The 13,567-nt window shown below is 37.8% G+C and overlaps 1 protein-coding gene across 11 annotated transcripts in view; it reads left to right on the top strand.

Moving 5' to 3' along the window:
* snap91a (synaptosome associated protein 91a) overlaps positions 1–13,567 on the top strand; it is a 63,110-nt gene that overhangs the window by 33,397 nt on the left and 16,146 nt on the right. For 2 of the 11 annotated variants that reach the window (XM_088326462.1, XM_088326461.1), the window contains exons 10-19: positions 1,891–1,903; positions 1,989–2,158; positions 2,267–2,355; positions 3,302–3,316; positions 4,285–4,452; positions 7,898–7,975; positions 9,810–10,055; positions 11,441–11,524; positions 11,798–11,866; positions 13,329–13,481. In XM_088326462.1, the coding sequence (XP_088182588.1) occupies positions 1,891–1,903; positions 1,989–2,158; positions 2,267–2,355; positions 3,302–3,316; positions 4,285–4,452; positions 7,898–7,975; positions 9,810–10,055; positions 11,441–11,524; positions 11,798–11,866; positions 13,329–13,481 (1,085 nt within the window). The remainder of the gene's footprint in view (positions 1–1,890; positions 1,904–1,988; positions 2,159–2,266; positions 2,356–3,301; positions 3,317–4,284; positions 4,453–7,897; positions 7,976–9,809; positions 10,056–11,440; positions 11,525–11,797; positions 11,867–13,328; positions 13,482–13,567) is intronic. The other 9 variants (XM_088326463.1, XM_088326465.1, XM_088326469.1 and 6 more) reach the window with 9 other exon arrangements.

The raw sequence follows: 13,567 nt of genomic DNA, 5'->3' as shown, positions 1-13,567 counted from the left end.
TTTTATTTTTTTGACATTTATTTTCATTTCATAACAAGATAATAAAATAAAAATGAAAAACTTTTACAATAATAACATTGGCTTCTTCGGTGCCATAGCTTGAAATCTTGATCTTCACGGGACTGTGTCTTGAGCGGTTATGATTTTCTACAGCCCGGTGTTGCATCCCCTCGCTACTACAACCACTTTTACCTCGTTTTATCTCACTTTTAGGGAATGTAATGGCGAACATATAACCAAATCCACTTCGTCTTGCATTTGTTGGGAATGTAATACAACATAAACATTCCGTCTCTGTATTTGTTGTGAATGTAATCGAACGGTAATGCACGCCGTATATAAACCACTTTTGAGCAGGTAACGTGTTTATTTTGCCTTTTCCGACTCAAATCGCTCGTATTTAAACTGTAATGCACGCTACCAAAAAGCTGATTATGCTGAAACGAAGTGTCAAATCAGGATAAGCGGTGTAGCTAATGAGATGGGAACTGTCAAACCATCAACAGAAAACCGGGAGACGATGTTATGCCTAACAGGAGTGACGTGTGCGCGCTCCCGCGACAGGGGATGCAATTCTTGGCGGGGATACAATTCTCGGCATAACACCGGCTCGGCAGTTTTATACCCGTGGTCCACACGAGAAAATGACGCGGAAATGACGCGATGAGGAAGCGGAACAGTCGCCGGCGTCTGTTTTGCGGGCATACCACCGATGAACAGCGGGTTGGCCAATTTTGCGCATTTTCCATTGCGGGCAACCACGGGCAAAAAAACCCCGCAAAATTTTACCTGCGATACAGGCGCAAACGGCTGTGTGACCAGGCCCTTAAACCCAGCAGCCAGGTATGCAATACCCTCTCGGCTCCTTCAGATTAAGGCAGGGCTCTAAAGTAATTGGTAATCATTATTACAATTCCATATGTCACAGCACATGATAAGAAATCCCTAAAATGTCGCCATCTGCTGTTGACGCATTTAATTATTGAATGCCATTTCGTTAGACACCCCTCGCTTCTGCGCGGTAGCCATAGATAATTACGCTATTTTTTTCAGATCGTCCATTTGGGTGATTTGGAATTTGTTACTAAAATAGTCTGTAGGTGTCTTGTGGGTCGAGATATGTGGTTGCATTCCATGTTATGCGATCTGGGTCAGAGATATCTTTGACAGACACATCTTTGCACAAATATTATACCAATTAGGCGTGTTGTCTGTGTGTGTATGAACTGTAATAATAATAATGAAGCAGACAACTGTACGGTATGCTCAAGTGAACTGTACTGAAGTCCTGCCTGCCCGACATGACGTCACACACCACAATCATTACAATACCATTGCACAAAATAAGGGTTTTACACCTCTCACCCCAAACCTTGTTTATAACTTGCACCCAAAACTCGAGTTCTTTTCTTTTTCCAATTAATTTGTGAGGACTCGGGAGGAGAAAGGGTGATTGTGGCCGACTCCGCCCTGTACTCGCTTCCCTGGATCAGACAGTGTCACCAATCGCGCACGTCGACAAGCACATGCACAGACGAGCGGGAATGCAGTGCTGTGAGGATCCTCCACAAGGAAAAAGAAACAAAGAACAATGGCGGGTAGATAATATTTAATAAAGGGAAAAAAAAAGTCAGCGAGAGTCATGCCCAGCCCCAAACGAGATAATTATTATTTTAGGCCAGCCCCACCACGAATTTCGGGCCAGATTCGGGCTTGAGATCTTACTTCTACGGTTAATCCTTGACACAAGTGCAACTGAAACAACATTGCAGTTTCTTGACATAAATTACAGCTCCTAAAGGTTTTGCCTTTAAAACATTGGATTGATATAATGCATTTGAGATGCTAATCTGGTTCTTTTCTAACATGTGTATTATCCTATATTTGCAGGTCACCTACTAAGGTAAGTACTTCATTTTCATTCATTATTTACTGTAATATGAGAACTGACATTCATTTATATTGCTTACCTTGTTTTCTCGAAACAGGACACAACGGCAAACAACAGCTCAGCAGCTGCTGCCCCTTCTACTGCACCACCCAAGCCTGCACCACCCGCTGGCACTGGTGGTCCCCCCGCCCGTCCTGGGCCCCCTGCGAAACCTCCACCACCTTCAGTTACACCCACAGCTGTAGCTCCCAATATTACCACTAGCAGGTAAAGTATTTTTTTTTTTTACAAAATAACATATGTAACCTTGAAACTTTAATATATATGTCTAATGCTCTATTGATATATACTTTTTGATGTAATTTATACACTTAGTGCCCTTGATGGCTTCCTGTTGGACTTAGATCCCATGTCATCATCCTCTGTTGGGACTGCAGCCCCTTCCGCCACAACTGGATGGGGAGGTAAGAAAATTACAATTACAATTCTTTTGTTTAATTTCAAAATGACTTACAGAAGGGGTTTCTAACTCATTTTAGCTCAGTGGCCACATGGTAGAAAAATACACTCTCACAGGGGACTTGTAAATGTATGGTATAAGAAGCTTTGGGCTGGGGATCTTTCGGATGTTCACAACTAATAAGTCAAATTCCTTGTTTAATGATTAGTAAGTCTTTTACCACATTTTTTGAATTAAAATGTTCACCTGAATTTGGGAATTTCACTGTTAGATTTAATGACTGTTATAGAAAGCAAATAACACTTCGTTAATCTCCCGCAAAGACACCCAGATGCTATTTTTTCTGTCTTTGTTTATCAAAGTGCAAACAGATAATTTCCTGTTAATTACTCTGGATAAAAAAGTTAAGAAGTGAAAAAAAGACATGCACATACCACATAAGTGTCCAATTGTATTGCCTTGAACAGAGCAGTGTCTTCTATCTTAAATAAAACAACATCTGGATTGTCTGTTTCCTAAAATGTTCTCTGGTTAATAAATGGTAGTCAGCAAATACAGCTGCATGGGGTGGTTTGCTTTGGGTGTTGCGCCCGGATTTGGCATCCAATGTATATATTTAAAACTGCAGGTCATGCTTTGACATGGTGTGCCTCATTTTTCTCTTGTGCTTCTCTCATCCTTGTCTCTTGGGCTAGATTAAATCTGTTAGTGAGCCTGTTCTGGCCCACCGAATGTATGTTTGTCACTCCTGATTTTCTGTGGCCTCGTTATATGCACAATTTTGCAGAGTTTGACATAAAACTTCATGTTTTATACAGACGATGCTATTTAGAGTCATAGTAGAGAGTTGGGTTCAATTGAAATGTTTCTTTAGTCTTGAAAGGGTGTAAAAGAAAATAAATGCAAAATGAATGATGTTGTCATTTTTTTGTTTGTCTTTTGTGGTGCAGACCTTTTGGCAGATGGTGAGTAATCTCATTCAATATTTCCACAAGTGTGTTGTGAATGTTAAAACTATTTTACCGATTTATGACTTCCCTTTCTTTCACTTTTTACTGGAAACTATTTTTTACACTAAAATGCTCTGGATTATAAGGCATATCCAATAAATAGTCCTTTGTCACATTTTCTTTTTTCATATTTAAGGTGCTTGTAATTCGATCCACTGTAAGAGCTACCATATTTATTAATGTGTAATTGTTACGCATATTTATACCCTTACAATATATAGTAGTGCAATGGTTAATCAGTCAAAAAATGTCGCTAAACAAAATCACTTAACAACATCGTATACAACGGAAATGGAACTCATACCACGGTAGTGAGAGCGACGAATCCTAACCACTAGACAACTAGAAGGTAATTGACATGCGAAAAGGCATTACATTCGATATCCTTATGACGCTGTTTTTATTCACGGTACCAGATACAAATGTTAGACAACGGAGAAAACAAAGCGTTGTCATAGAAGGTATATATATGCAAAAAAGGTACAACTTCGGAAACAACTCTGGTATGTTTGATGATGAACAGATTTTTAATTTATTTACATCTTTCAGGACGACTTTCTATTTTCTCCATATTTTAACATTTGTTTCTGGCACTGTAAAAATAGTGTGATCATGAGATAAAATCGAATGACGTTTTCTGTCTCTTGCTTAGGTGTCGGCGCTCTCACCAGCCTGACCCGGGTTCGATTACCGTAAACCCTTGTGTTGTAGGGAACACAGCAACACCCTTGCGACCATTTGTATCGCAAAAAGTAAAAAGAACTCTCCACTCAATATTAAAGCCGTTTAAAACATAGGAAAACAGTAGCGGTGTGTAGACCAGAGTTTACCGTACTCTTTATCAGTTTTCTAATTCATTTCTTGTCTCTTTTGGGGATTGTGACTGTGCTCTATCCCGTGAATTGGTGGGCTTAATTTTGTAGCCCCTCCTGCTGCCAGTAACAGCATTTCTGAGGCTAAACAAGCAAACAAAGAACCCGCTACTGATGCTGCACCTGCCACTGCAAATGCTCCAGCCTTGCCAGTGCCCACGTCCCTGCCTGTTGTTGCCCCCAGTGCTTCTTCAGTTAGAGACATCGACCTTTTTGGAGGTTAGTCACCCCGAAATGTTGACCGATGGGTTGCTCATCAGTACGCAGATTTAATAATATCGGAATTTATTAAAATGGCTCTGCGACCCTGTTAAACAATCCATATTGAAATTTAAAACAACTACAGTGTTACATGTATAACTGTACTTATTATCATAATTTTAATTATACTTAACAACTGAATCATTTTTAAAACAAACTAATGAGAAAGTCCAACCCAAATTTGAGGGTCAGACAACTACCTAAGGATGGTATTCACCTGTAATTATGGTACTCAGGATGCAACAAAAGGAAAGAAGGCTTGACTGAAAATCCAAAAACTGAAACACCGAAACAAATACATTAAAAAAAAAAAAAATAAAGAAAGTACTGATATGTTTATAATGTGGCACACATTCAAAATGAGGAGAGAAGACATCAATGATTTTTGGACTTGAAAGTAGAACAGGAGCAGCCTGTACAAAAAAATCCTCAGGATAAGAAATTTCTAATCTGTTGTAAAGGTCCTCCTCCTCTGCCCTCTTTATTTTCTATTAAATCTCCAATGGTGGCATTGATGTCAACAGTGCATAATAGTCTAATTTTGAACAATTTTTAAAATACTATCCAATCTCCTTGGCAGGCGTCCAATATTAAAAACAGAATCATGCAGAATAAACTTATCTTGTACAATGTATAATCATGAATAATTCACTAACGTATTACTAGATACTGATTACACGTTATTATTTAATTAAAATATGTTAAAACAACCAAAAAGAGGCTTTGAAGTGCCTAGTTAATCCTCCTGGATAGAGACGATGCCAAACTGGTAAGATATCTAAATAATACGTATATGAATAAACAAGCAAGTTCATTGTACTTTGAGTAAAGCAGCTGGATATCTCATCTCATCTCAGTAGCTGCACCGCTTATCCTCAGTAGGGTCGCGGGGGTGCTGGAGCCCATCCCAGCAATCATCGGGCAGTGGGCAGGGGACACCCTGAACTGGTTGCCAGCCAATTGCAGGGCGCGGCTGGATATGATGACAAATAAATCGTTAATACCTGTGAAGTATATATTTTAGGGACACTTTAGATTTTAATTGAAAGGAACAGGAGAAGGAATATTACAAACGGGTCATAGGCGCATATTCACCAAAGTTAAATGGTAAATTAAACTCTCGCTGTACAAAGTGAGTGTTTAAAAATGAAAACGGCTACTATAAATTAGGCCAGTATTGTTAGCAATAAATGTAAAATATGACGAGTTGAGGCTAATGGACACACACACTTCGATGGGAATATCTTCTTGTCGGAACTCCCATTTTGTGGTGCTTTCCATCTACAAACTCTTGACTCATTTACTGCCATTTTAGTTAAAGTGGGTATTTGACATTTTTTTGTCAACAATAGCAAACTACATAGAATTGCTCTTTCATGTCTAAAAGCAGTCAATGGCATACTAGCTAAAATGGATCTATGACAAAAATAGGCAGCTATGGCAGCCTAGCCAGAATGAATCATTGACTTAAATAGCGGTCTATGGTTGCCGAGCCAAATAGGACCTGTTATGTAAATGGGTAAAAATAGCAGCCGAGCTAAAAATGATCTTCGCTCTCTAGTCTATATCAGCAATAGTTCAACAGGCTCTATTACATAAATAGCAATCTATGGAAGCCTATCTAAACAAATCTATGACATAAATAAGCGTAAATGGCAGTCTAGCTAAAGGGAATCTTGGATGTCTATAGGTGTCATTGGCAGCCTAGTTAAACAAGTTAAATGAAATTTAAAAAAAATATATGGTAGCCTAGCTCAAATCGATCGATAGCTGTCTACTGCAGCCCCGTAAAATGGGATCTTTGCCGAAAATAGAAGGCTATGGGAGCCTACATAAAATTGATCTTTGATGTCAGTGATAGTCAATGGTAGCCAGGGAGTTTGTGTGCAAAATGAAAATAAGCAGCCTCAACTGGCACTAACTTCCCCCGTGTTTAAGCCAATTTACAAGGCTCGCCTCAATCTTGACCACAACACCAATCTTTCTACAGCCTTTTTTCATTTTTTTTTCTTTTCGGAAATAGAGTCTTAGTCTGAACTAATTTCAATGCAGATTATTTGGTGCATCCCTAGTAATTACTCTTAATTCATTCTTAATTTAGCAGCTAAAAACAATTTCTGAATGACACATCGCATGTTGCTGTCCACAGCTCAACTGTATACATGTGCACAATCTCGGCTGATATTGTTGTAGTGAAGCAGTCAAAAAAGCTTGGGTCTCTTGATGTCATACTCTTATCCAATTTTTTACATGTCATAGTTTGTTGTCGGCACGTCTGTGCCGACACGATTTCCCTTCATCGTACAGCTTGTTGCACAGACCAACAAATTTGACTGTAAAATCACGTATATCCCAAAAATGTGAGTCACAGTATTGTACTTGTCTTAATGTTTGTCAAAAAAGGACTGCACTAGTTAAGAAGACTAAGACATGGAACAGAAAATCTCAATGATTGTGCTACTACATGCTATTATGACTCACACTTTTCAGATATGCTGCTTTGCTTTGCTCGCACCGTCAACAATGTTTTTTTTTTCCAACTAATATGGACTTTTAATATCCCTTTATATATATATATATATATATATATATATATATATATATATATATATATATATATATATATATATATAATCTTTGAAGATCTAATACTTAAAAAGCGAAACAGCAATATCAGGAAAAGTAATTGTAAACTCCAAAGTTGCATTCGCTTATTTTACAGCTGTAACAAAGAAGATGGATAGCTTTCAAAATATTCGAAGATCGTTTCAAACAAAATCATAAAAATAGACCAAAGAGATGAATCTATTACTTACTTTCCTCAGGAATTGCAAAGGTATTGGATTCCACACTCTGTATGAAATCAATTAATCAATAATTTTCTTTTTTCGCCCCATCTGCTATATTTTTTTTCACCCAATGTGGCCAGTGACTAAAAAACTTTGACCACCCCTGATTTAAACCCTAAAATACTAATAATTTCAACTCTTATAAAGTTTGTTTTAAGTGTCGTATCTTTGGTTTAACAGATTAAATACACTTCCAAAATTGGACACAAAATGCTGTTGGGGTTAAAAGTCCCTGGTGTCCCATTTACTCCTCTCAAATCCAAGTTCCCTATTGTATTATCTTCATCAAAAAAGAATGATCCTTGCCCATTCCTTTACTTAACATGCTCCCTCTTGCCACAATCAAATTGTGACAATTTGCCTCATCTCACAGAATGCAGTATTATGCAGCCTCTTCAAATTAACGATGACGCAGTCAAATAAATGACTGTTGGGCTGCATACTTCTTGTATTCGTTGCCTTTCCCTAACACTGACCTCTCATTTTTTGTTTTTTTGTCCATTCCATCTGTTTCTCCATATGTTGTTTGGCCGTGTGTTGGTCTGATACCGTAGATGCCTTTGCACCTTCTCCAGGAGATGGTTCTGCCGCTGTGGCTGCGGGTCCTGCTACTGACGCATTTGGTGAAGCTGGTGGGTGAGAAAAATGCACAAGAACATGAATGCATTATCTGATCACAAATCTTTGATTGTTACAAGGCGGAAGATACTTCTAAGCAGAGAACAGTAAAGACTTTCTATTGGACTTACAAATGAAAGTGAACTCATTAGGGATAGAGCAAACCAATCCATATAGATATACTGTACAAATGATAAAAGGAAATTGTTGTCAAAACGATCTTTTAAATGCAGATTTTTTTCAAACATACATAAATACTCCTTAATTACTACACTCAAGTCAATCAGTAATTTATGAATGAGACACAATGATGCAATTTCCTTTTTTCTGTACAAGTCATTCAATTTTTTTCACCATAATGTGTGAAAAAAGGTAACCTTTTTATTAGGGCTCAAATGAATAAAATATTCCATGCAGTATTTGCTTTCCTTTTGTGGTTTGAAGGGGCAGTGTGTATTATTTAGTGCCTCCAGGGAGAAACAAAATAACTGCTAAAAATATGTATTGATTACAATGATAAGTAAAATTACCGTAGATTCTGGACCACAGAGCACACCTTGGTTAAATGCTGCATGCTCAAATTTAAGAACATAACTCAAGATTTTAAGCCACAGCAATCAAAGTGATTGATTTTACACCCATTTCATACATTTTAAGCAGGACACACACTTTGCACCAACCGTGTCTGGAATTTCGCTTTTGACTGCAGAATGCCAACTGCGCTGTGCTCTGGCACACCGGATGCCATTCTCAGCTGCGTCGGCTTTAGCTCTGCACCAAATCGTTTACTTCACGTTTTTTTGGGATCATATGACCATTTAAGACGGCCATAAAAAGTCAAGCACATATTTACCACTGCGCCAAAAGAAACGTAAATGGCAGCTGTTTTGTGTAAAATACACGCACTATATTTCTAGATGATACCACTGTCAAGAATGGTGCCAGATTGCAACACAGACTTGTCTTTTTGTGTTGTTGTCATTGATGGTTTCCACAGTTGTGGACCAAATTGCATTCAGTTTTTATCGTTCATTGAAAATTTAAGGGAATTTCAGGGACCTGACATTTATGCAGATGATACGTAAAGAGAAGTGTACCGTTTTAAATAAGAAACTTCCACTGCTGTTCATTTTGGATGTATAAATGGATGACTTGATTTGTGGGTGACGAAGTTGTAATATCGTAAGTGCATTTTAAATATTCAATAAAGTACTGTAAAACCTCCCAGTTTCCTGTTATGTATTTTATAACTAATTTTGGCAAACACACAAATTTCTCTTTAAGGGCATCATAAATGTTTCTATACGTCACCGCTGAATATTTTATTTTTGTGTGTAAAAGAGCAGCTTGCCGTTTTCCTCAGTGCTGCCACGCACAAAAAATAAAACGCTGCATCGTATTTAAATTGGCAGTATTTCAAATGTAGCAACAACAAAAAAGTAGCAGCTTGTAGTCCAGAATTTACGGTACTTGTAGGTTGAGAAATGTACATTTATTTTACATAATATGAACCTCACCTACAGGGATGTGACCTAATTGTTGCCATCTTTTTGCTACGGTTACCGATAAAACCAAAAATCTCATAAAAGACAGGGAAAATAAAGAAACAGTGCAGTTTGGTCACTCTGTAGTTTGAATTCTTCCTTGTGCTTTTTAGCACTCTTTTTTGGTTCTACTACACAATAGAATGACATCAAGTGGTCAAATAATACTCACTATTCCTTTAAATCCACAAGCAGTTTGCCTCATAAATATATTCATGTTTTAATCTTCACTCCCTCTCCTACTCCTGTCATATTAACACACCTAACCCTTCAACTGCGCCCCCTTCTGCTTCTCCTGCCAAAGACCCTTTTGCTACGACCGAGGGGAGCGCTGACATTACTTCGGGGCTGGACCTTTTCGCTATGAAACCGGCAGACTCGAGTGAAACTGCCTCCATCCCTCCCACCTCTAGTGAGGCGCCGGCCATCGCTGCTCCCATCGCCGTCCCCGCCGCTGCCCCGACTCCTTCTATTACCACCACCACCGCTAGCACCACAGACAGCACCACCACAGAGTCTGCAGCATCTCCGACTCTAGATCTCTTTGGTGGTAATGTCAAATCGCTCTCATGATTCTTTCCCATTTCTGCATTTTGATGATGATTATGATCTGAACGTAATTTAGTGGTAAGAGAACTCAATTTTGGAACAAATTTCAAAAAATAACTTAACAAGGTTGACTGATTCAGTTCTATTTGTTTCTTTTTTTTATTTAATTTCAATCCATTATGAACTAGTTAACCTATACAAGGGTGTCCTAAAAAATGAAAATGCAGTTTTATCAGAGTCAAACTTATCTCTACTTTGAATTATGGTAACTTTGTAGTTCTACGTTAAACTCCCTCCTTAATTGTCTTTGCACTATTACTTCTTTTTCATACATCTGGTAGCATTATAGAATAAATTTGCTTCCTTCAATGTCGAGTCTGGCTGCCATTACATAGTTCAATAGGTTCGGACTATAAATAAAGAATAAACAATTGAGTTATCAGTTGCTAAAGTTTTTTTAGCACACCGTGTAATTAAGGATTATCAATGCTTCCTAAGTATCTATGATGATAGAAATACAAACATCACATAAATTATGTTGAGCCGGTAACTGGTCAAATGTTTTAATTTATTTTCAATAATTAAAATGGAAAACATTTGAGATTTTATGGAAAATTAGAAAGATTTTGATTAGTTCTTAAGTATTTTTTTTCCTGGGATTTTATGAAGGGCAGAAAAAAGTTCAGGAATAATAATAATTCCTAAAAACATAAATTAAAATCAACATACAAAAAGGGACATTATTGCATTCTTGTGATAGAAAAAGATCATAAAGTTATTTATAAATCATAATTGTCTTTTTAAAAGAATATATAGTCAACTCATGTTTATACCTATTTGTAATAACAACGTCTAAGTAGTGCAGCATGGCGGCTGTCGGGTTAGCACGTCCCCCTCAGAGGTCAATACAATACATACCTACCTACCTACCTACCTACCTACCTACCTACCTACCTACCTACGTCATATCCCTCAAGAGGGGTGACAAACACATACAATAACAAAGAAAATAAAAGGGAAAAAAAATAGCAACTCACACAAAAATTTTTGGACCATGGCCAACCGAATTACCCAAACAAGTTAGGCACCTAAGTTGGTCATGCTTTCCTCCCTCCAGATGAAACAGTACAAAATAAGTACTTTATTTGATTTATTTCTTTTGTTCTACCCGAATGTTTTAAATTTTTTGGTTTAGGCCCCAAATTTTCAACAGTCATAAAACATTTGGAGCTTGCAATATTTCCCTTGGCTTATTACATGATACTTTTTTCTCCATCACATTGTGCATCTTCTGACCTCTCTCTGCTTTTCCACCTCTCACAAGTCAGCATTATGTATGTGCTGCACTTGAAATCTGAATGTGCATCTTCTGATTGTGTGCCCTAGATGTGCTTGAATCTTTGCCTGAGCAAAGTCCTACCACAGAATCCAAAGCTGCTACCACTCCTAGCGTAGATCTATTTGGTTCAGGTACAGGAGCTGATACACTCTGTGTGAAACCGTTTCACTCTTCCAGTTAGCAAACCACCACCCTTTGTCAAATACGCCGCCCTTGGCCACAACATGTCTTGTTTTCCCCACATAGTGAGCTGTGCATGAAACCCACAAGCATCGTGTTCTCCCCAAGGCTGCTGTCTTACCTGAGCTATTTTGACCTGCTCTGCTAATACTTTTCTTTGCTCCCCGACCTCCACCGTTTTCTTCTTTCTCGCACTCTGCCTCTTGCTTGCCTCGGTCGAATAGACCTCCCTGCTGTTTCACGCGGGCCTTCTCCTTTGCCTGAGCCGACTCCATCTGGAGACATTGTCACTGGTGAGTGAAGGAGCAGTATTATAACGGCAACTCCTTGGTTTTTATTTTGCTCGGAAGGGCCAGCAAGCTTTCCTGGTCACGACTAGCACTGTAAAAAAGAGGTGGTGAAGGTGCATGAAGGCCTGATTTTTTTAAATGTTTTTTTTTTTATCTGGTTCCTCAACTCTTTAAACACTTGGGTCAAAAATGGACAGTTCCATTACTTGGATCAATTAAACAAAACTCGGGGTTTTTTTGGTGTATAAAATCACTTCATCCTTTCAGTTCTTCTAGATAAAATTACCCAGTTTAATTTTTTTTTTCTGAACAAGTTGATGATATTTTTGGGTGCAAAATGGATAAAATAGGTGTCAGTATTTTTTTTTCTTTGTGCTATGTAGCATTTCTTTCCTGTTGCAGTACACATTACATCAACATCTGGCTCTAAAACAGTACACTGTGTTCCTTTAAGGGGAAAAAGAACAACATGTTTGCTCAGTTTTTGTACAAAACGACTATTTTGATAGTGTTTTACAAGGAAACCAACATGCTAATACAATTATCCGGTTTGGGTGTTTGTTTGTACAAAATGTCCCCCTTTTTTACTTTTTTAATGTCATTTAGGACACTGATTTTTTTTCTGTTGGCTAGGGGTTTATTATAAACGATTTGGACAATATTGGGGGAAAATTTTGAGAAAAATGAACCAACGTTGGTGTGGAAGTCCTTATAACCCAAGTATTGAATCAGTCCACGCTTAGCTCATAATGGGTTCAGAAATGGACCGATCCATTACATGCATCAAATTCAATTTTCTGGGGTTTTCTTTGGTAAAATATTACTTCTTCTTTTGAGTTATCATAAAAAAACATTATTTTACCAACTTTCAGTTTTGAATCATTTCATAGCAACACATACTGCATTCCTTTGCCAGGTTGCTTTGCTTGTTTTAAGAACAATTGCTCCCATTCTAACTTTTTAATCTGTTATTATTAAACTGAAAAAAAAAATCCCTAAAAAAGCAATGTTGCCTTATATTGCAGACAGCAGAAAATGTTGCTAAATCTTTAGGAAATATTTTGTTTGAAGTTAAGAAAAAAATAATAAATGCATCAAAATTAACAAAACGATCTACCATGAGAACTTTTGTACAAAAAAAACAGGATAAAATATCTCAAATTAGGACTAATTTTACTTCTGATGCCCCTGTGACCCTCTTACAAAAAAGTGGTTTAGAGAATGAATTACTGGATACTTAAAATAAACAAGACTTACTACCATTTGGGTTAGATTTTTTTTTTCTAGTGCAAGACTTTGGGTCAACGGTTTACCTAACCCAAGTAATTGATTGGTTCATCTATAACCAGAAATTTGCTATTTTTGACCCAACTATTTAAGAGGATTCCTATTAAATAAAAACCCAGCTGTAAGTATAATTTACTTCCCTGTTATTTTTTCTTGTTTCAACTCATTTTACTTTCAGAACCGGCTCCTGAGCCCGCATCTGCCACTTCTCCTGAGGCTGCAGATGCTCCAGCTGCTGCTGTTGCTCCAGCAAAAGTCTCGGTTGCTGCTCCTTTGCCCGAACTCTCCTCGCCCCCCAAAACAGAACCAACCCCAGTTATTGACCTGCTTGGTAGATACCACACAACCATGGCATACTTTGTCCTTTGTTTATATTTGTGTTATTGCCAAACTTTAAGTGTCTCTAAGTGGTAACCT

This window comes from Urocampus carinirostris, chromosome 2, assembly GCF_059441175.1.
Source record: "Urocampus carinirostris isolate Australia breed hairy pipefish chromosome 2, RoL_Ucar_1.0, whole genome shotgun sequence".
NCBI classification, from domain to species: Eukaryota; Metazoa; Chordata; class Actinopteri; order Syngnathiformes; family Syngnathidae; genus Urocampus; species Urocampus carinirostris.
The sequence above is the reverse complement of the archived record's forward strand: the minus strand, read 5'-3'. Positions and strand labels throughout refer to the sequence as shown.